Consider the following 23,690-nt stretch of genomic DNA (forward strand, 5'->3'; position numbering starts at 1 on the left):
ATTCTGTTTAAATCTTTCATATCTTTTATTGATGTATTGGTTAGCTAGCAAAGATTTTAGTTGACCATTTATTTAATTTATAAAATATTAATAAGGAGGTCAAAGGCCAGGAAACCCAAGGAGATCTAGAAGAGTTAAATCTGGATGCCATTGTTGTCACTCAATTCATTTTAAAACCGTAACTCCTAAAGTTGCTGAAAATTATTTTCATTGAATGCCATATCATCATGTACCTCTTCACCAGAAGTTGAATAATCGTATACAATTACAAGACATACACCCACAAATAATAAAATATTTTATTTATTTACATATTTTTTTGCATATCTTCCTATAATATCAATTTATAAATACAAATATCACATCAATGAATTCTTCACAATAAAAAAACATTTAACTGTTTAAATCTTCAACTTCGCTCTTTGGTCCTGCGTCTTCTTTGGCATGTACGTGGTTGGTACCGACACCAGGATTGACCAAGTAAAAATAGTCAGGGGTCAGTCTTACGACTGCTGTTAATTTGGTTCCTTTGTAGTAGACGTTCGGTCCCCACGGGTTGGTTTCGGTGGTGTTTTCAGATTTTAGGACAGACCCTGAGAAGAAAAGAAGGTAAGGTTAGAAGGTTTTCCTTGATTCACTTGACGAAAGATGTGTGTGGACTCTCTATTAGGTACCATAGCATCCCATGTTTCAGATCAAGCATTTCATTCTAATATATCCATAAATATCAAACGCGTCGCTTTACGAGGATTATTTTGTCATTTATTGCGGTGTTTCCTTAAAAGCTGTCACGCTTCTTGATGCGTTTCTTTAATTCCTTTATTGTTTCTTGACTTTATTTATTTTTGGTTTTTCTTTATCAGCTAGAAATTGTGTAACCTCGATAAATTGATTAAGCCTGATCTAAATTAATATACATCATACGACTTTTAATAATTTAGATCAGGTTTAATGAATTTAAATGAAAAGGTACTTAACGTCCATGCGGTTTTTCTGAGACCACGTCCTCGAGGTCACATAATTTCTAGCTGATAAAAAAGAAAACAAAAAATTAAAGTGAAGAAACAATAAAGAAATTAAAGAAACGCATCAAGAAGCGTAACAGCTTTTAAGGAAACGCCGCAATAAATGAGGAAATAATCCTCGTAAAGCGACGCTTTTGATGTTTATGGATTTATTTAATGCTACATTTATGGGACTGTAGTATATTGTATGGAGAATATGATAGGTATTTACTCTTATCGCAACTGTTAATAGAATATTGTTTAACCAGGAAAAAACTCCTTTTAGATTTTTGTGAATTTTAAATTTGACATTTTGTCCAGGAATCGGATTCATATATGATAACTGTGTCATCAGCAAAAGCTATGATTGCTTCCTCCGATGCAGAAAATTATTTGAAACTTTTAAAAGCCATTTGTCATTTTATTCCAGTCATTTGACGCAATAAATTAAATTTAAAATGACTTAAAATACGTGAAATATGTAAAAAATCCCCTTAAGAGTTTACGGACAGGCGAGTTACAACCAAAAATACATAAGACACATAAATGGCTTCGAATGCTTGGAAAATAAAATTGAAAATTATTTTAAATACTTAGTATGTTAAAGAAATTACCCTAGAAGTCAAAGAACAGAGGAATTAATTTTAGATTTGTTAATGTTTAACTGAGAGATGGTTTTCAGGGACCACTAAATTTAAACTTCAATATTTCCAAAACTACTACTTGAACTGGTATAGATCTAGTTATTTTCTTAATATTATGCCTCAAGTTTCATTAGAATCCGTTTAGTAGTTTTTGAGATATGCGGCTTTGAAGTTAATATTTACCTGAGAGACGGTTTTTGGGGAACAATGCCTTAAAACTTCGATATTTCCAAAACTACTGCTTAAATTGGTTTAAATCTAAAGCAATATTTTTAAAGAATTGTTTTCTTAATATTATCTCTTAAGTTTCATTAAAATCCGTCAAGTAGTTTTTGAGATATTTGGTTTTGAAGGTAATGTTCACCTAAGAAATGGTTTTTGGGGACCATTGCCTTGAAATTCCGATATTTCCAAAACTACTACTTAAACTGGTTTAAGCCTAAAGCATTATCTTTAAAGAATTATTTTCTCAATATTATGCTTTAAGTTTTATTAAAATCCGTCAAGTAGTTTTTGAGATATGCGGCTTTGAAGTTAATGTTTACCTGAGAGACGGTTTTTGAGGACCATTGCCTTAGAATTCTGATATTTCTAAAACTACTACTTAAACTGGTTTAAGCCTTAAGTAACATTTTTAAAGAATTTTTTTCTTAATATTATGCTTTAAGTTTCATTAAAATCCGTCAAGTAGTTTTTGAGATATTTGGTTTTGAAATTAATGTTCACCTGAGATATGGTTTTTGGGGACCATTGCCTTAGAATTCCGATATTTCCAAAACTACTACTTAAACTGGTTTAAGCCTAAAGCAATATTTTTAAAGAATTATTTTCTCAATAATATGCTTTCAGTTTCATTAAAATCTGTTTAGTAGTTTTTGAGATATACGGCTTTGAAGTTAATGTTTACCTGAAAGATGCCAAAAAAACCAAAAATCTATAAGAAATTTAAAATGACTTCACTTAATGGAAATAAAATTGAAATGGCTTTAGGTGCTTGAAATAAATTGGACAGTGACTTGAAATGCCTGAAATAAAATTAATAATGACTTTAAGTACTTGGAATATTGAAGAAATTACCCTAGAAGTTAAGGAACAGAGGAGTTACTACCAACAATCTATAAGACACTTAAAATTACTTCAAATGCCTGAAATAAAAATGAAAATAGCTTTAAGTGCCTGAATTAAGCTTAAAAATGACTTTAAATGCCTGGAATAAATTTGAAAATAACTTTAAATGCCTGAAATAAAATTAAAAACGACTTTAAATACTTGGAATATTGGAGAAATTACCATAAAAGCCAAGGGACAGAGAAATTACTATAAAACACTTAAAATTACCCCAAATGCCTGGAATAAAATTGAAAACAGCTTTAAGTGCCTGAATTAAATGTGAAAATGACTTTAAATGCCTGGAATAAAATTAAAAATGACTTTGAATACTTGGAATATTAAAGAAATTACCCTAGAACTCAAGGAACAGAGGAATTACTATAATACTATAATACACATAAAAGGACTCCAAATGCCTGGAATAAAACTGAAAATAACTTCAAATGCTTGGAATATTATTGAAAATTACTTCGATTCCCTGAAGTAAAATTAAAATTCCTTTTAAATACTTGAAATATTGAAATAATTAAACTAGAATCAAGGAAGACATAAATTACTCTCAAAAATCTATAAGACACTTCAAATGCTCGAAATAAAATTGAAAATGGGTTCAAGTGCCTGGAATAAAATTAAAAATTACTTTTAATACTCGAATTATGGAAGAAATTACTTTAAAAGTTAAAGAACTTACGAATTACTACCAACAATCTATAAGACAGTTAAAGTTATTCCAAATGCCTGGAATAAAATTGAAAATGGCTTCAACTGCCCGGAATAATATTAAAAATGACTTTAAGTACTTGGAATATTGAATAAATTATCTTAGAAGTCAGTCAAAGAACAGAGGAATTACTCCCAAAAATCTGTAAGACACTTAAAATTACTTCAAATGCCTGGAATAAAATTGAAAACAGCTTCAAGTGCCTGAATTAAATTTGAAAATGACTTTAAATGCCTGAAATAAAATTAAAAATTATTTTGAATACTTAAAATTACTCCAAACGCCTGGAATAAAATTGAAAACGGCTTCAAGTGCCTGGAATAAAATTAAAAAGAACTTTATACTTGGAATAATAAAGAAATTATCCTAAAAGTCAAGGAACAAAGGAATTACTATAAGACACTTAAAATGACTCTAAATGCCTGGAATAAAATTAGAAAATTGCTTTAAATCTTTGGAATAGGATTAAAAATGACTTCAGTTCCCTGGACTAAAATTAAAATTGTTTTGAAGTACTTGGATTATTAAAAGAATTACCCTAGAAGTTAAGGGATACATGAATTAGTCCAGAAAATCTATAAGACACTTTAAATGCTCAAAATAAAATTAAAAATTTCTTTTAATACTCGAATTATAGAAGAAATTACTTTAAAAGTTAAAGAACTTCCGAATGACTACCAACAATCTATAAGGCATTTAAAATTATTCCAAATGCCTGGAATAAAATTGAAAACGGCTTCAAGTGCCTGGAATAAAATAAAAAATATCTTAAAGTACTTGGAATATTGAAGAAATTCCACAAAAGTAAAGGGACAGAGGAATAACTCCCAAAAATAACTACAGTTATCTGAAACAAACTTGAAAATGACTTTAAATATTTGGAATATGAAGAAATTACCGCAAAAGTCGTTGCACGTTTATATTTATTCAATAATACACATTAGCATGAAAATTAAACACATTATAGTATAATTTCTTGCCACGTCGCGTGACCCATATACGCGTCGCACTAGCAAAATAATCTTACGGGAGCGTAGAATCCATGGCCTAATGAACTAGACATTATATTAAGCGTGTTAATTTTATTAATCAAAAATCTTCTTATTGGTCCTTAGAATTAGAGGGTATTTTCAAAATTAGTGGGTATTTCGTAAGGAAAACTTCATGTTAGTGACTCAAGTTAACGTAGTACTCGTGTACCATATATGCGTCACGAAAATTAAACTTTCTTCGTTTTAAGACGTTCCTGAGTTACTCACTGTTTTTTTTTAATAGTGGGGTCAAAACAGTCATCAGGTGGAACTATAATTATTTTTTAAACATTAATTAATAGATTTTTAATATTTTAACTGAAATTTTAATTTTTATTATGAATAATTTCGATGTTTTATTATAACTGCATTCTGGAAGTTTCCTGAATATCCCACAATAAGATTGGCATAACATGATGAGAAGCTCGATAAACCCTAAAAATCCACTTATATCTTTGTGTACATTATGCGGGATGTATTTTAATATTCTGCTATTGATTTGAGCACCTAGAATAAATCTTTCTACATAAATAGCAAAAAAGTGCCGAATTGGATGACGGAATGGCACCTGCTGTACAAACTCAAGTCAGTACGTTGAATTCCTTATTTTTAATAAAATAATATTTTCGGAAATATCCGGTTTTTTAGCCAGCTTACCCTCTGCATCAAAGCACTTAATCTGGACATTTAACTTGGTTTTATCATCAGATGACACCTCCGATGTTTTACCGCAAATCGTGGTTTCTTTTGGACAGTTTAACGAATAGCATACGTGAAGCTCAGATTCTAAAGCAATAAAAATATTAATTTAAATAAAATACAAACATTTAATAGTACCTTCATCATCCACCGGTTTTCCAACAGTTCCAGCGACCAATAGAGCGCTTACAACCAAAACGATATACTTCACCATTTTCACCACTCAAAAGTGTTGTTTACGACTGAGTAAAACGCAATTATTAATAATTAGCCTTATATACCTACCGATAATAATTTCTAAACATTCAGAAAATCGCGAATCGAAATTCACAAACAACAATAACGAATGAATATGTATGTTCCGGTATAGGCGCATCAAATAAACATCATATAATAATTTAAAAAACTAAATCGTAACCTTCGTTTAGTGCATTTTCTTTAACGCTTCAGTGCCCCCACTTAATTAATGTCTTCATATGATTTTTTATTTTTTAAAACGTTCAGCTATGTTTTTCAAGTAAACGGAGTCAAAAATTAGTAATCGCGACTTAATTTGCTTAATCGTGACCGGAAAATCATATTTTTTTCAAAATATCAACACGTATGCATAATTTGTTATTGGAATTGTAACTTACTTACTCATCGGCATGGTGTTCAACATTATTCAAGGTTACCACATCTTGAAGCAGATTTTTTGATGCTCTGGTCAGCGTCTCAAAGGCATTTGATACCATAGCACACGACATTCTGTTGAACAGATTAAAGAGGGCAAGCAAATGATCTCTTCCAATTACAGCACCTAAAATAATTCTTTATAAATAGCAAAATAGTGCTGAATTGAATGACGGAATGGCACGTGCTGCACAAACTCAACTCAATACATTAATTTACAATTCTTAGCATAGGTTGGTTGTTTAATTGGTAGAAATGAGAGATCTATTAAAGAGAACCATATAATTTTATTTCCATACTCGTTTTTTAAGCCTTAAAAAGTATCCGCGTTTCGGTCGAGTCGATATGTCCATCTTCAGTTCGAGATCGGGCAGTTTCCCGTCAGCTTCAATTTCAAATCTCTGAAGAAGGTTGCAGATGAACACTTTTAGACCAGTGTTTGCGAGAATTTTTCCTGTTGTAATAACAAAACAAAACTTACTCTCTTCATTATTAGTTTAAATGGGTTTCGTACCAATACATCCCCTTGGTCCAGCACTAAACGGTATATAAGCATAAACGTGTCTCTTGTTCACCACTTCTGGCAAAAAATGATCGGGGTAAAAATGGTCGGGATGTTCCCAGTAGCGTTCGTCTCGATGTATGCTGAATATGGGAACTGCTATGGCGCAATCGTTTGGAATAAGCCATTTATCTTAAAAGTGACTTTAAGTTAGAATATTTTGGATCAAAATGTAGAAGTACCTAGTTGGAAATCCTCAGAACATTTCCTCAAAATCACAGGTGCTATAGGGAATAATCGCAATGCCTCTTTAATACACATATCAAGATATTTTAATTGGGAAATATCTTCTGGTGCAACTGCTCTCGGAGAATCTCCCATGATTTTTCTCACTTCATTGGCTGCTATCTCCTATTTTTTTTTTAATTATAATATTACAGGATTATAGGGTTTAAGTGCTAATAAATATAAAGACCTGATATTCCGGATACATCCCAAAGCATATTGACAGGAAGCAAGAGATGATAGTCAAGGTGTCTTCGGCCTAAAAAAAAAGGTTTAGCATTACTGGAATAAAGTTATTTGTGAATTCAGGATAATAATCATGGTTTATGTCTGTATAGCAGCATATCACCATTTAAAAGTTTGCCTTAGTACGGTCCCGATTCTAATGTCATCTGTCAACCGATTGACGTTTAACTCATAGTTTATCTGTCAAAGAACTGTCGTTCGAAGTCAGGACCGTAATGAGGTGAGGGTGCGTTTTTTAAATAAGAAAGTATTTTTGAATTTTCAGTGCAGGGTTAGAGACCTTCATTAGTTGGTAATTCAATTAAAATTACCAAATAAGAAAGACGTGAATGCTGCACTTCTTTAAGCAAGTGCTGTTCAATTCTATGTCTCAAATTAGTAGTCTAACTCGATTGTGTTTATTCACTGGTATTTGAAAAATTAAGCAAATTTTGTCTTTTTCTTAAGAAGAGAAGTGAAAGAGGTAGACAGAGAAAAAGCTCAACAAAAGGACCCAGAAACACTATATCTAAGGAAAATAAGGAAGTCTCATTGATATAATCAACAAGTGAGGCTACTTTAAGTAGTTGAATAGCTTCGGAGCTAGAAGTAGAAGAAGAAAAACAGTCTGTCTTGGTACGGTCCCGATTCTAATGTCATCTGTCAACCGATTGACATTTAACTCATAGTTTATCCGTCAAAGAACTGTCGTTTGAAGTCAGGACCGTAATGCGGTGAGAATACGATTTAAGAGTGCGTTTTTTAGATAAGAAAATATTTTTGGATTTTCAGTATTGTTTCATATATAGCGGTGGAATAATTATGTTTGATTTGTTAAATAATGCCTTGAGCAGGGTTAAAGACCCTCATTAGTTGATAATTCAATTAAAATTACCAAATAAGAAAGACGTAAATTCTGCACTTCTTTAAGCTAGTGGTGTTCAATTCTATGTCAAATTAGTAGTCTAACTCAATTGTGTTTATTCACTGGTACTTAAAAAATTAAATAATTTTTGTCTCCTTCGTAAGCAGAGATAAGTGAAAGAGGTAGACAGAGAAAAAGCTCAACAAAAGGACCCAGAAACACTACATCTAAGGAAATCTCATTGACATAACCAACAAGTGAGGCTACATCAAGTAGTTGAATAGCTTCGGAACTAGAAGTAGAAGAAGACAAATAGTCTGTCTTAGTACGGTCCCGATTCTAATGTCATCTGTCAACCGATTGACGTTCAACTCATAGTTTATCCGTCAAAGAACTGTCGTTTGAAGTCAGGACCGTAATGCGGTGAGAATAAGATTTAAGAGTGCGTTTTTTAGATAAGAAAATATTTTTGGATTTTTAGTATTGTTTCATATATAGCGGTGGAATAATTATGTTTGATTTGTTAAATAATGCCTTGAGCAGGGTTAAAGACCCTCATTAGTTGATACTTCAATTAAAATTACCAAATAAGAAAGATGTGAATGCTGCACTTCTTTAAGCAAGTGGTGTTCAATTCTATGTCTCAAATTAGTAGTCTAACTCAATTGTGATTATTCACTGGTATTTCAAAAATAAGGCAATTTTTGTCTTTTTCTTAAGAAGAGAAGTGAAAGAGGTAGACAGAGAAAAAGCTCAACAAAAGGACCCAGAAACACTACATCTAAGGAAAATAAGGAAATCTCATTGATATAATCATTAAGTCAGGCTACATCAAGTAGTTGAATAGCTTCGGAGCTAGAAGTAGAAGAAGAAAAACAGTCTGTCTTGGTAAGGTCCCGATTCCAATCTCATCTGTCAACCGATTGACGTTTAACTCGTAGGTTATCCGTCAAAAGACTGCCGTTGATATTAAAATCATTAACGTAGTAAAGTGATCTAATAAGCAAAGGCATTTTGAAGATACGACAAGAATAAGAGCATATTAAATGCCCTTCATGGATCTAATAATGATGAAGTCTTTCCGAATACCTGGAAGTGAGACGTAAAAAGAAGAGGCAATAAAACCTGAATGATTCTAGGTTAAGAGCAATGGATTACCATGAAACTCACTTTGTCAAAGGCCTTGGAGAAGTTCACGAGGATTGTATCTTGTAACAGAACTGAATATTTCTCAAATAAAAAGTTGAAATGAGTAACAAGGTTTAGTTCTGTAATACTAGGAGGACCAAGTCCGTGTTAGTGTGGTGTAACAAGAAATCAACTTGTAAATAACCTGGAGGCTAATGGATAAATTAAAAACATGTTATATGTTTAAAAATAGACTAAGATAATCCATCAGGTGCAGAATTAATATCAATGGTTGAGAGTACACTCTATCCAGAACTGAACTAAGAATCTGCTCTCAAAGAATGCCATCCTATGCTCTATTGCTAAGGGGTCTAATCTTGATGAAGTTTTTTCCGAATGTACACAAAACTGTCCAAAATTAGTCCAACTAGCTTACAATTACATGATGGAATAACACAGCTCAACTTTAAGACATCTGCGACAAACAAGAAAAACCTGGAAGTAAAACATTCATTAAAATCATGTATGGACATTTAAAAAAAGTGACAGCTCTTGTGTCAATCGTATTGTATTCTGTGGTGGAACCAGTCGTTCCTATAAGCCGTGATTCACATTGTCAAAGGCCTTGGAAAAGTCCCAGAAGATTGCATCTGATAGAAGCAACTAAAAGTGCACGTGAGTAAGAAGATATAGCTCTGTGGAACTGCAAGGTCTGAATCCAAGCTGTTGATGATAATATAAATGTTTGAGAGTAAACTTTTTACACAGTACGCTATGACGAAATACAAAAATGCTGTTCTTAAAGAGGTCGCAAAAGTAACATGATAACCTTGTACAAAACCCAATTGATTGACCTGTGCTAGTGCAAATATTTATTTTGGTAGTTCTACAAAAAGCCATTAAAGTTCAGAGAGCATTTACAGGAACTAATGGTCGCCAGTACTCATTAATCATCAGAATCTGTAATGGTGTGCTGATTGGGTTAGGGAGATTTTACGTCTAAAGCCTGTAAGTGCAGATGTGAGATCTACTCTGACTTCTCCAAGGCATTCGATTAAGTAGATCCTTCTAAATAGCTCTGATAATTTATTTGCAGAGTAGAAAACAATAAGTGAAATGAAATAGTACCTTGTCCAATTTAATTCATATAAGCACCACTAAAAGCAAACCTAACCTCACACTAATAACCTCACTTATAAAATCAATAGTATTAAGATTTCGAAACCTAAACTCATCATATTCAACCATTTAAAGACGTTTTAACTGTGATTTATCTAGCACCTGATGAATTACTCTATCAAAAGCCCTAGAGAAGTGTAAATAGTGTTCACCTGAGCACTTTGACCATACGACAATACGTCTTGTTAATCGCCCTTTGACGAAAACTTGTATGTGCTGTAATACTAGGTAGAGAAGAGTCGAACCACCGTATAACAGCAGATCCAGTTGATATGATACAGAAAGGGATTGATTCCTGAGGAGGGCATGGAACATTAGGACAGAAACCCAGAAGGTAGATCTTCCACCCATTGGAAGTTCTTGCCGCAGTAGTTCATATACAGATCCGTGAAATCCTTGACTGTGTAAAGAAAAAAAACAGAAGATCCTTAAGTGCACATGTAACCCTTAAAAATGTTTACTAAAGCAGAAAAAGCTAGAAAACGTTTCCTATAGTAGACCAGTCTGGATAGGAAGACAACACTACTGGATGCAAATATGACAAAGTGCTGGCCTGGAAAATATTAATCAGATAACATCAATAATTATTACTTACAGCAGCATGTAATGTGAGTATATGGTCCATGAACACCTCCTCGCTTATTACGCCTGGATTGTCCTGTATGTAATCAGCTATTCTATCAATGACTGGATAAAAGTCGTTGAGTTTTTGAATTTTCCTTCTCCTGTTTGACTCCTCGACCATCTAGCCATATGTATTGCGTCCTATTTTTACTTATTATATAACTTATATGACCTACTTACTCTCTTTATTGCCGTTTTAAGAATTGATTGCAACCTATCCTGTTCTTTCTTGTAAGGGGTCAAATTGAATATAACATTGGGCTGTAGATACGGTTTAACTATTCTTGAGAAACCAAAATTATATACGCTGAAATAGCTTTTATTGAAAAATAATAAAAAAAGAGGGCTGCTACTTACTCTAGCATAGCTTGATCGAATTCACTTAGCCCACTGATCTGACTGCGCTCGTCTGAACCCAGCACGATTTCTAAAATAATTAATGTTGCAATCATAGTCCTCAATAACAAAGAACTCTTTCTACCTTTAATAATATCAACCATGCATTTATGAATAACGCTATGACAATCAAATGTTCCATTATGCACGTGATTCTCAAATTTACTCATGCATAGGGTCACATGTTTCTGTATGAATGTCACGCTCTCTTTGGCAAAATTCAAATCGAATATCGGTTGAATTATTCTTCTGTGCTGTTTGTATAAAGAACCTATAAGGTTCAAGATTTAAAATTCTGCATTTATTAATAATGCACTTACCCGATCCGCTAATTAATCCTTCTCCTAAATAGATCTTAATAAAATCATATATGTCATGTTTGGTGGCGAACTTTGATGAAGTTAAGATTTTCTAAAAATTCTGTATAGAAGAAAAACTGTTAGGATAAACTATAGACTTACGTCGACATGTTCGGGGTTTTTTATGGCAACCAGCAATGTCGGTCCTAACCAGAACCTTATCGGTTTTTGGTCATACTTCTGAATGACGTTATGGATTCGCATTAATACTTCTGTAAGAGGTTAACAAGGGTCATTCGTCAATACTTAGAGAGTAATAGGATAAGAAAATTACAGTAGGAAATGTCCACATGAGCAAGACACGAAATCCTAATTGACCTAAAATATTTGGGCACTCGGTTTGTTAATGAAAACTTGATGGAATGAGTTTCTTTCTTTTCTCTTATTTGAGGCTATAAAACATTATTGCCATTTATGTTATTTGTGACAATGGGTAAGGCCCATCTGCCAATAAGCTCAGAAATAGTCACACAATTATTCTAATTTATTAGAAACCTATCTCTGTCTTTAGGGCCAATCCAATTCCTAACTTTGTACTTCAAATGAAATATGTTATATTGTCCAAAGTACTGTAACTTATTTATAAAGCTGAAAAAAAAATTAACATGAGTACACAGTGATACCTTAACCCTAAATGCTCCAAGCACAGATTTCTCTATTATCTAATATAACTCGAAGCCGCTCTAGTATCTGGACATATGATCAACTTATTGACAAAGCATATAACCATAAAATAAACAATGTCAAACGAAAAAAAATTACAAAACATTTTCTTGAAAATATTAATTTTTTATTAATTATTTATTAACAACAAATATTAAAGTTGAAAAAAGGCAGTGGCGTATATTTTTTTGCCAATAATATTTGCTAAGATGTCCCCCGGGACGTCACTGGACCTTATAATTTTAATCTAATTAGGGTTAAACTAGCCTCTTAATACAACAAGGAATATTGCCAAATTTCAAAAGAATCGAGTAAATATTTTTTTTTAATATTAATAAAAAAATAATATTAAATCTTGAAAACTGTGCATTTCCGGACCCATGTTTATAGAAACTTTTTGAAATATCTCCGTCTATTTTTCGAACACCCTGTATGTAGGGTCACTGCGCCAGTTACCCGACCGGCGCCTGTTCTCGACTAGGGTTTGTGAAGTCTGTCTAAAATAAGAAAGCGAAATGTCTTTCGAGCGAACTTTCTCTATCATTAAACCCGTTTTCAATAATACTTTCTCTTTCTACTCTAAACATCTCAATATTCTAGGGTTAAAAGTCACCTGTCAGTGTGAACACAAAAGTCAAGCAGTCGGGTGATGTGTAGAACATAGTAATTTTGTTCAAAAATTCGTATTGAACTGAGACATGTAAAATAGACGGTAAGCCATAAAATCTTGCTTGTGTAGTATTGTTTTATATTTTAGGACAAAAGTTAATATTATACTTTTTAAACTATAGTATTAGAGCTAGTTTTTATTTCATTTTGTAATTAAAATCGAGGTGGTCGGGTAACAGGAATCAAAATTCTCTGTTCACCCTTTTCTCGACCAGGTGGTCGAAAATGGGGTATACGACGTTACGTTTTTATTATCTCTTTTTATTTTATTGCTTTTTAGATAAGTTTTTCTCATACTAGAATATTAGTGTGTATAATATGTAAAATACTAAGTCGAGTTTTCGACCAGTTATATAGTTTTGCTTCACTATATTTTCAACGGGTAGTCGAGCATTACCCATTTTTCGACCACCATATTTTTAGGAGTTTTTATATGTCCGAGATACCTACCTAAATTACCTACAAAATTATTTCAGAGATGCCCCCTACCAAGAGACCTACCACTACCAGTACCGGGAAAACGGGCCAAAAATATCCACAAAAAATAAAAAGAAGAGAAAAAAGGCATTTTTTCCAATATACAGAAGATATTCTTCAAAAAACTGGACCTGAGCCTCTACTTGGTCACCATATCGAAAAAAAATTAAAGAATGGGCATGGGTAATAAATATTGCTAAATGTGGATTTCCTCTTAAGAAGACTGACCTACTGGATACTGTGGAGAAAATAGCTAAAGATTTAGCATTTATTTAAGGACGGAAAACCCGGGCAGAAGTGGTATCTTAATTTTCTTAAACGCCATCCTGACATTAGGGAAGCTGAAGGTGTAAATAAGGCTCGAGCACTAATTACCGAACAATATTTACGAGCATGGTTTCGAGATTTAAATGAATATTTAATATCAAATAACTTAACTGGTATTATGGATGATCCAAGTAGAATTTTTAACGGTGATGAGTCTGGCTTTTCCGTATGTCCAAAGTCGAGGAAGGTATTAGCTCCTAAGGGCTATAAAAACTTATATAATATTAAATTAGGGCAAGAAAAAGACAATATCACTGTTTTAATAACATTTGCCGCTGATGGAAGAGTGGCACCTCCATTAGTGGTATTTCCTTACGTAAGACCACCCAGAGCCTTAGTAGAAAATATTTATTTATTTATTTATTCATTTTACAATACAAGCCTTACAGGTAAATAAATACCCATCTACAAGGCAGGAAAGACCTTCAAATACATAAATATAACTTATGCTAACTAATAAAAATGTATATATAACTTGTTACAAAAATCTTCTAAGCTAACTAAAACTAACTAAAAAATTGCATAAAAAGTAATAAGAGGCATAGAAAATAAGTAACAAAAACGATCAAAACCTAATGTGCTGACTATAAACCTCAATTTTTATTAACGGAAATGGCTATATTATTTACAAAAAATAGCTTAATACAAACTCAGGTTACTTGTGGCTTAGTGTTCAAGTGAGCGACATAAGGCTTCCTTTGTAATATTGAAAATGTCAAAATGAGCATCATTATTGTAAATACTACACATGGTATAAATTGGTGAAAAATTAAGTAGATTTGTTCTAGGAGTAGGGAGATGAAACGTGGTATGATGTCTATTATTGAGACGAGGCACAAAAAAATATAATTTTGACACTAATGGCGGACTATCGATTAGATAATTAAGTAATTTATGCAATGTCATAAGAGCAGAATAGGTTCGTCGAGTTTCTAGGGAACAAATATTAAAACGTTGAAGCAGATCATCATGTGGAAAACCCTGAGGTGGGTATACATTATCACACTTAAAACATAAGTATTTTAAAAAGCGCCTTTGCACTTGTTCTAGATTGTTAATGTGTACATTATAAGCCGGCGACCATATCACTGAAGCACATTCCAATCGCGATCGTACATATGCAAAATATAATGTTTTTATGGCATCTGGATTTCTGAAATCCTTAGTGCTTCTATAAATAAATCCATATGATTTTCACGCTTCTGAGACTACTGTGTCAATATGGTATGAGAAAGACAGTTTGGTATCAAAGTACACTCCCAAGTCTTTAAAAGAATTTGTGCGTATTAGTGTAGTCGTATTTAAAGCGTAGTTAAATAATAACGGTTTTAATTTGTTGGTATATGTCATAACATTACATTTAGAAACATTTAACTTTAGACCATTTTCTACACACTAAGCATTTACCAAGTCAAGATTATACTGCAATCTATGACAATCTGCGAGATTTCTTATTTTATTATATAACTTGATATCGTCTGCATAAAGTAAAAAATCGCAATCTAATTTATCACCAATATCGTTAATAAAATAATTAAACAGTAGCGGTCCAAGCACAGATCTCTGCGGGACACCAGAAACTACATCATAGGAGCTTGACCTTTCGCCGTATAACTCCACGTACTGACTTCTACCACATAGATATGAGCGAAACAATTGAAGAGAGACAGCTGAAAATCCAAAATTACTAAGCTTATCAACAATTAAACTATGATTCAATTGATCGAAAGCCTTGCTAAAATCCAGGTATATAACATCCATCTGTTCCCCATTATCAACTGCCTCAGCAATATTCTGAGTTATAAGCAAGGTTTGTGCTCGTAGACCTTCCTTTAAAAAATCCGTGCTGTTGGGGAATAATAATATTTTTAGTTAACGGAAAAACTCTATCGTGAATTAAAAATTCAAAAACTTTGCAAAAATTGCAAATTATAGATATAGGTCTATAATTACATATATCGGACTTATTACCTTTTTTAAATACAGGACAAACCTTGGAAACTTTCCATAATGCAGGAATAGACCCCGATAAAAGACAGTTGTTAAACAAAACAAGTAAAGGCTTTACAAGTATATGCCTACAGTCCTTAATAATAAATGCAGGAATAAGATCCGGTCCTGTTGTACAAAATATGCCAAATCAGTGGGTTCTAGGAAGGTCAGATACAGGTTGGATGAAGGGCGATATATTCTTCGAATATATCGCTAACAAATTTAATAGGTGGTTAGACATAGATAAAATTACAAAACCAATCATTTTATTTTTGGATGGGCACAGATCGCATATGACGTTGCCTTTAAGTGCATTTTGTGATAACAATGGCATAGTCCTCTACGCTCTCAAACTCCACTCACATACTCCAACCCGCCGACGTAAGTATTTTTAAGCCGTTAAAGTCGGAATGGCAAAAAACTGTTTGAAAATGGCAGCGACTTCCAGAAAACACGAATGTTACAGTAAATAAAATGAATTTCTGTAAAGTTTTCCAAACAACTTTGGATAACTATGAAATGAAAACTCATATCATAAATGGATTTAGAAAATGCGGTCTTTATCCATTACATCCTGATAATGTAGACTATTCTAAATGTGTCCAAAGCCTTATTGAAAAGCAAAATGAGCCTAGTATAAAAATTAATAATATAATATCTAATGAGGAGTTTATAGCTGCAGAAAAAGTGATTCTTTTAATAAAAGAGAGATTGTCTGCTAAAGATATTGATGCAGACACTGTTTTAAATGAAAAACATTCTTTTCAAAATGAACTGAATAAGAACGTGGAAAACATGGAAAACGCGATAATCATTCCATATGAAAACATTTCCATTCAAGCGATATGTTCTGAGATAGAGACACCTACAGACAACATACATATTTCTGAACTTAACAATGAGTTCATAGAAAACGGCAAAGAAAAGGGAACATCAGATTCTATTATAGACATTTCCGTATCGAATGATGTTCGTGAGACTAATGTTTTAGAAAATAGCAATACTTATGAAATCATTACTCTGGAACCCAATTCTCGATCACCTACTTTTCAGCAAGATGAGCTTGAAGAAATATATCGTGAAATCGCCTGCCCAGAAAGAGTTTCAGATAGACCCCCATTAAACATAATGTCTCTGCTCGCCAATCATCACCGAATCAGCTAATATCGTCAGAAAACCCTGGAAAAATATACCAGTCAGAAAAGTCTAGTCAATCTATAAAATCCACCGATCAAATCGAAAGTTTCCCAAGGGATCTTAATAAGACTGAAAACTGTCCACCAACTTGTTCGAATACCAAAGATAAAATACCTGAACCTGATGTAAAAAAACCATACAGGTAATTAAATCTTTAGAAACTGTATTATCGAGCATGAAATGTGGAAGCAGCCGTGACGTATTGCTTGATAAAAACTAACTTAACTCATATTGAAGCAAGTGATAAAGATAAAGAAGGAAGTGAAGCCCAGGAATATCTTGAACAATCTTTGAAAATGAACAGCCAGCCCACAACACCTGTTAACATTTCTTTTGATAGACACCTTACTTTTCCAGAGGCAATCAAGAAGGGAAATCGGAAAGAAAAAGCACAGTTTCCGAGTGCTATATCGTCAAATGCCTGGAGGATACATTATAGTGAGAACGATAATGCTAAAAAAAAGAAAGTCGAAGAGGCGAAACTAAAAAAAGAAGAAAAATTAAAATCGAAAACAGAAAAGGAAAAATTGAACGTTAAAAGAAAACACAAAAAACCTAAAAATGATGAAGAAATGAGTGATGATACCAAGACAAACAATGAAGCTGAACCAGTCAAATGTTCTGCTTGTAATGATGATCTCATTAGCGATGTCGAGGACGATGATGAAAAAAATATTGGATGCGATGAATGTCCCAGATGGTACCATATGAAATGCACAGAATTCTATGGAATGACGTATGATGAAGCATCAACAAAAGACTATATTTGTTTTATTTGTTCCAAAATACCCAAGTTCGTTATTAATTTTATTTCTCTGTTTCAATACCTTTAAGTAAGTAAATTTTTATTATTATTTGTGTTGTGTAGGTACACTTACAGAATTATTTTTTATTTGTTATACCTATGTATATATAATTATATATTTTTTTAAGTTTATTTTATTTTTTTCTCATTGAGAAGATATGATAAGGTTTATTTGAAAAGGATTAAGATTTTCGACTTCCGTGGTCGAAAACAGGTAAAAAGTGACGTTTTCATTTATTCCGATTAAATAAAATTTCCAGTAAATAAATCGAAACCAATATATTAACTTATTATTAAATGAGAATCCAAAGTATTCTATTTAAAAAGATTTATTAGAAAAGAAAAAAAAATGTGCTAATGATAGCTTCTCAAAATTGAAAAATACGTTAAATGGTCGAAAACCGGCGCAGGCACCCTACATAATATGTTAAACCTTGATCCAAGTTTCCCCTTTAAAGCAGCAATTTGTATTTCAAAGGTAGCACAACTGACTGAAGATGTTGCACTTTAAAGCCGCGATGGTGCGCCACTATCAATGATTTTATAGCGTATACTAAGCACATACGTTATAATCTATCTATATTTTTGTGTTTTGTGGTTATAATTATGTTGTAGTACTTTTATAACGTAATAATTAGACATTATTACATTTTTTGTACATAAGATATATGGAGTTTTGACAATATTTGATAGTATCGTATAGAGACAAAACGTGATATGATGCCTGGAAATTTTAAGTTATTACATAATCATCGAGTAATTAAAAGTATATTTAATATTCATTTCTCTATGTACATAATTGACTGAAGATGTTGCACTTTAACGCCGCAAGAGTGCGTCACTAATTTTTTTTTTAGTTCAACTATAACGCAATAGTTAGACATTATTAATTTTTTTGTATGAGTTAAGACAATATTTGATAGTATCCTAAGGAGACAAAACGTGACATGAAGCCTGGAGGTTGTAAGTTATTAAAAAAACTCAAATAGCAACAATCTATGTGTCTTAGATAACATAAATGACTAAAGATCTTGCACTTCTATCAGATCATAAAGCCGTTCAAATTAAAGTTCATTTTCTAAACATGCAAAGTACAACTCACACAAAGCAAATTTTTCATAGACGAATAACACAGAGGGGTATTCAAAACATGTTCAAAATTTTGGAAAGCGTTGACTGGGGTTTTCTATGCTCCCCTGATACTGTAAATGAGATAGGATCATTTTTTATTGGTTTGTTAGTGAATGCAATGGATGCATCATTCTCAGTAAAAAAGAAGAGTGTGGTGGAAAATTGTCAGGTCTCTTGGTTGAATGATCATTTAAAGCAAATGCGCGAAACCTTGCATTTCTTAAACTCCTTGTATAGCAATAATAAATGTCTAGAACTTGCAGAACAGGTCAAAATCTTTAGAAAAAGATATAGGGAAGAAATTATATCTGCAAAAAGGGTGGCAAACTCTCAATATATTCTACAGGCTGATAATAGAACGAAAGCTGCTTGGCAGATTGTAAATGGCCAAAGAAAGAAGGTGAATAGTGAGCAGCCCGTGGGTCTTACTGCGTCCGAGTTCAATACATTTTTTTCAGGTAGAGCTGAGGAAACTCTCAAGAAGATTCCTGCCTGTCGGGTGTCCCTGTGGAGGGTTTTTCTTTTAGTGAAGTGACGTATATACAAATTAGAGATGCTATAAGTAATTTAAAAAATAAACATTCTAGAGACATATATGGAATGAATGTCCCTCTTCTAAAACAATTAAAAGAGCATTTAATATATCCTTTAACAAAGCTTTTAAATTTATGTATAAGGGAAGGCATCTACCCAAGCGGCTTTAAAATTCAAAAGATCATACCAATTTTTAAAAAAGGGAGTAGAGATGATCAGTATCTTTGATTCCAATAATATCGAAGGTTTTTGAGCTACTTTTAAAAAATCAACTTTATATCTATTTTGAACAAAATGAAATCCTCAAAAACTTTCAGTATGGGTTTAGGAAAAAACAATCGACTGTTAAGGCTATACTGGATCTTCTGGAGTATGTGGTTGAGGGCTTTGAAATGGGGTCCCATGTTGGGGCAATTTTCTGTGACCTTTCAAAGGCCTTCGACTGCATATCCCATAGGATCCTTCTGAGCAAGCTTAAACTTTATGGTCTAACCCCATCCAGTTTATCACTTCTTGAAACTTATCTTGTTGGATGTGTACAGAAAACCTGTTCGGGTGGAGCTTTATCAGAAGACTACAAAATAACTGATGGTGTGCCACAGGGTTCTATTTTGAGGCCACTTCTCTTTATTATTTATGTCAATGATATCGACAGGTCAATTGAGTCTAGGCTGCTGCTGTTTGCTGACGACACTACTTCTATTTGCAGGAGTACTAGTTTGCAAGAACTGGAGCTGATGCTGGTGGAGGTGAAGTCAGATTTGGACAAGTGGTTCAGTGCAAATAGGCTTAGCCTAAATGTCAACAAAACGGAGGAACTCCTATTCTCTTTGAGAAATACAGAGGGTACCAATGTTGAGAGTTCGAATGGGGTGAGATTCTTGGGTGTTCACTTAGATCCTACTATGATATTTGATAAGCATGTGGAGTTCATTGCAAATAAATTGGCAAAACAAATATTTCTTTTAAAACGCTTAAAAAACACAGTAAACAAGGATGTTTTGTTAATGGTTTACCATGCGCTAATACAGTCCACCTCCAATTTTGGTCTCTTGGCTTGGGGTCATGCACCTCAAGCTAGGAGAATCTTTAAACTGCAGAGAAGAGCTCTGAGGGTTGTCGAGGGTCTGGGTTTTAGGGACGATGTGAGAGACTCTTTCAAAAAACTTAAAATTATTACACTTTCATCACGGTATATGTTTGAATGTCTAATATATACAAAAAATAATTTACATAAATATACCTAGAGATCAGAAATTCATACTCACAGCCCTCGACAGGTAGATTTCCTGGAAATGCCCTTTCTAAGACTCAATAAATCTCGTATCTCAACTACTTATTATGCCCCAAGCTTTTTCAATAAACTTCCTAATAATATTAAAGCTCTAAATGAAAAACTTTTTGCTGCCTCAGTAAAAAAATTACTTGCTGATAGAGCCTTCTATAGCTTTGATGAGTATCTACAAGCTCAACTGTGAAAATTAGTGAAAATGAAACAAAAATAGGTTTTAGGAAATTGAAGTTGATATTGGGGTCTCCAAAATTTTAACTGTTTGTAAATTGTGATTATTTTATTTAGTATTTCTGATCTCTGGGTATATTTATGTAAATTATTTTTTGTATATATTAGACATTCAAAGATATACCGTGATGAAAGTGAAATAATTTTTTAATATGTATTTATCTACTTGTGACGATTGTAAGAATTTTTTTTTTTTCATAAGCATGAATAAACTTTACTTTACTTACCTACAAATAGCAGCAATGTATGTGTTTTAGATGGATGGACCATGTATAAACAGTTATTAGTTAAAGTTAATCTTACCTTCATTTTTGCACATAAAAAGCCAAGCGTTTCCAATTATTGGAAAGGCCACTGGTCCATCGAATTTCCTTGCTGCTATAAACCAGTTTCTTCTGCGCCATATGAATGGTATACAGTATATTAGAAGAGCGAGTAGTAGGAGGTTTACTAGTATCAGTGTCACCCTGAAAAATTGAGTTATAATGAAAAACACATAGAGAATGATGAGATAAGTTCTTTTAAAATACACAAAATCTCTTGTAGTACCAATTTAACCACTTGTTTTGAGATTGAGGTTGAAATCAATTTGTTTCTATGACTAAAACTCTTTTATCACGTCATCTGGAACCGTGTAAGAATTTCTTCAGATATAGAGTTTTATAAGGCGAGCCGAGCCGAGGCGAACCGAGCCAACCTTACTGAAACGTTTGTTTTATTAAAAATAAATATAATTTAAGAAAATAGATATAAAGTTTGGAACGTTACTTATTATCCAAACTGAGAAAGTATTAGGCTGGTTTCTTTTTTGTCCAGGCAGTGAAACTAATTTTCCATATCTGGAAATTGTAAAAATTTGAAAAAAAAAACAAAAATGCCTCGTCATTTCATCAAGTCATTTATTTTTTATTCCAGGGTGTTGAAAAGTAATTTTTTTAATGACTATCTTTCCTGAATCATGGAAGTTATCAACTTGATTTTTGCATTAAGAATATCGGGTTTTCGGGAGTTTCACTCATGTGAGTCAGTTGGTTGGTTGGTCAATTGTTGGTTTAAGTAATGATTTTCTCAGGGCCATTGATACTGGTGAAATGGTTTTGGCGGTATTCCTAGATTTCAGAAGAGCCTTTGAAACTATAAATAGAAATATTTTAACACGTTGAGCGTGCATTTGGATTTTACTTCCGTAAATAAATGTTGAAATATTGTGAAATTTATTTTATTCTTGTCTTCGTCAGTTTTGTTGTAATATTTTGTAGCCATTGTATATGTAAAATTTAAACTTTCATTTTAAGCTCACAATTTTATCTTTACCATTTTATATTAGCAATTAATTTTAATTTTAATCTTGGAACTGTATTTACAATTTTAAACTTTTTTCTCTTTACCATTTTTAACCTAGGTTAGTTTTTATCACTTTTTAATGTTTAGTTTTTCGTGCTTCTCAATGTTTTTGTATTTTTTTCTCCTTGTAACCTTATGCATTTTGTAGTTTGTACATTTTGTATACTTTTTTTGATACCAGTTTTTGGTATGTAGCCATTATGCTAAATAAACGATATTATTACTACATTACTTTAAGCGACGTTAAGTGGCATGCTCTGAGTATAGTCGTTTACAGGGGGTTAAAGTAATTTTTTTTTAGAATAAAAGTAGTAGTATACTATACAATAAATAATATATAAAAATAAACATGGAAAGTCCATCTTTGCCTTTTGATTTCCAGGACATCCAGATAGTTATATAAAAACTTGATTTTATTATTTGGACTGTGAAAACAATTAAACTGATACAAAAAAGTAAATTAAGAATTTACGTAATAAATAAGTGATTTTGATAATTAATTTAATTTTTGTTCTTTGGCACTAGGAACTTATAACCACGTGCAATAAACTTATAATTATTACCAAAACAAATTATTACACTTACCACATTACATATAAAAACTCACTAAAACGCTCCTTTGAATTTTCAAAGAAAATCTATGAAAATGCGAGTACTATTAAAGAATACTGACCGTGCACTATGGTCGTTAAATCAGTCTTGCCAAACGAGCAGACCTTGCCATAAAAAGATTACTAGAAGAAAAGTAGAATAATGGTTCTCTTATGTAATGCCTATTCAGGTTGTTAACATACAGGGCGTAAAAAAAAATAATCCTTTATTAATAGCACTAGGCTAGAATCAATTTTATACATTGGTTTAACTATACAGGGTGTTCGAAAAATAGACGGAGATAATTCAATGGGTGATTCCTTGTAAAAAAATATGAGAAAAAGTTTCTGTAAACATGGGTCCGGAAATGCACAGTTTTCAAGATACAGGGTGATATATTTTTTATTAATGTGTCATATTTTAATGACCATTGTTTATAGAAACATTTTTTTTACATCACCCATTGAAATATCTTCGTCTTATTTTTCGAACACCCTGTATAACAATTAATGTTTTAATATAATGCCTACATTCCCTTTTAAAGCTTTTTATATTATTACAGCTCTTTACATGATCGGGAAAAAATTATAAAGTACAGACAATAATGCAGTATAAGAAACAGCATGAAAAATAGATTCATTAATATCATATATAGTTGTTTCAGCACTTCATGGAGATATTTTCAAAAAAACCGCCTTTTATTTACGTTACTGTAGCAAAAGTGCACCCTAGCGGCAGAGTTGACAAATCAAAAAATTCTTTCGGTCACTTTTATTCTCGAATCTTCTGTTATATGGTGCCTCACTGCCCTTAATCAAACACCCTGTATATTTGGTTTTAGTGCTATTAACTGACAATAGCTATGTGTACCAAAAATATCAAAAGACGTCATGAGGACTATTTAGTTTGACAAGTTTGACATTTTATTGGATGTTAGGTTTTTTATATTCGTCCACAAAAATAAAGAAGAAGAGGAGAAAGAGAAGGACACAAA

General features: G+C 32.4%; 2 protein-coding genes across 4 annotated transcripts; both read right to left on the minus strand.

The window, feature by feature from the left end:
* Window positions 1-285: 285 nt before the first annotated feature.
* LOC126745159 (uncharacterized) lies at window positions 286-5,515 on the minus strand. The gene is made up of 3 exons (XM_050452886.1): window positions 5,348-5,515; window positions 5,168-5,296; window positions 286-593 (listed from the first exon to the last, which is right to left on the minus strand). The coding sequence occupies exons 1-3, from the start codon at window positions 5,421-5,423 to the stop codon at window positions 394-396; spliced, it is 405 nt and encodes a 134-aa protein (XP_050308843.1). The 5' UTR covers window positions 5,424-5,515; the 3' UTR covers window positions 286-393.
* Window positions 5,516-5,896: 381 nt separating this feature from the next.
* Window positions 5,897-22,836, minus strand: LOC126745160 (cytochrome P450 4C1-like). 3 transcript variants are annotated; one of them, XM_050452888.1, is made up of 13 exons: window positions 22,691-22,836; window positions 21,065-21,228; window positions 11,547-11,656; window positions 11,406-11,496; window positions 11,171-11,356; window positions 11,047-11,116; window positions 10,870-10,996; window positions 10,661-10,810; window positions 6,859-6,927; window positions 6,626-6,794; window positions 6,396-6,575; window positions 6,181-6,335; window positions 5,897-6,008 (listed from the first exon to the last, which is right to left on the minus strand). In XM_050452888.1, exons 1-13 carry the CDS (start codon window positions 22,693-22,695, stop codon window positions 6,000-6,002), a joined length of 1,485 nt encoding a protein of 494 aa, XP_050308845.1. In that variant the 5' UTR covers window positions 22,696-22,836; the 3' UTR covers window positions 5,897-5,999. The 3 variants fall into 3 exon arrangements, with proteins under 3 accessions (XP_050308845.1, XP_050308846.1, XP_050308844.1); XM_050452889.1 differs by lacking the exon at window positions 5,897-6,008 and having other exon boundaries at window positions 6,149-6,335; window positions 10,870-10,972; XM_050452887.1 differs by lacking the exon at window positions 5,897-6,008 and having other exon boundaries at window positions 6,149-6,335.
* Window positions 22,837-23,690: the final 854 nt, after the last annotated feature.

This window comes from Anthonomus grandis, chromosome 15 (assembly GCF_022605725.1).
Source record: "Anthonomus grandis grandis chromosome 15, icAntGran1.3, whole genome shotgun sequence".
In the NCBI taxonomy this organism is placed as follows: Eukaryota; Metazoa; Arthropoda; class Insecta; order Coleoptera; family Curculionidae; genus Anthonomus; species Anthonomus grandis.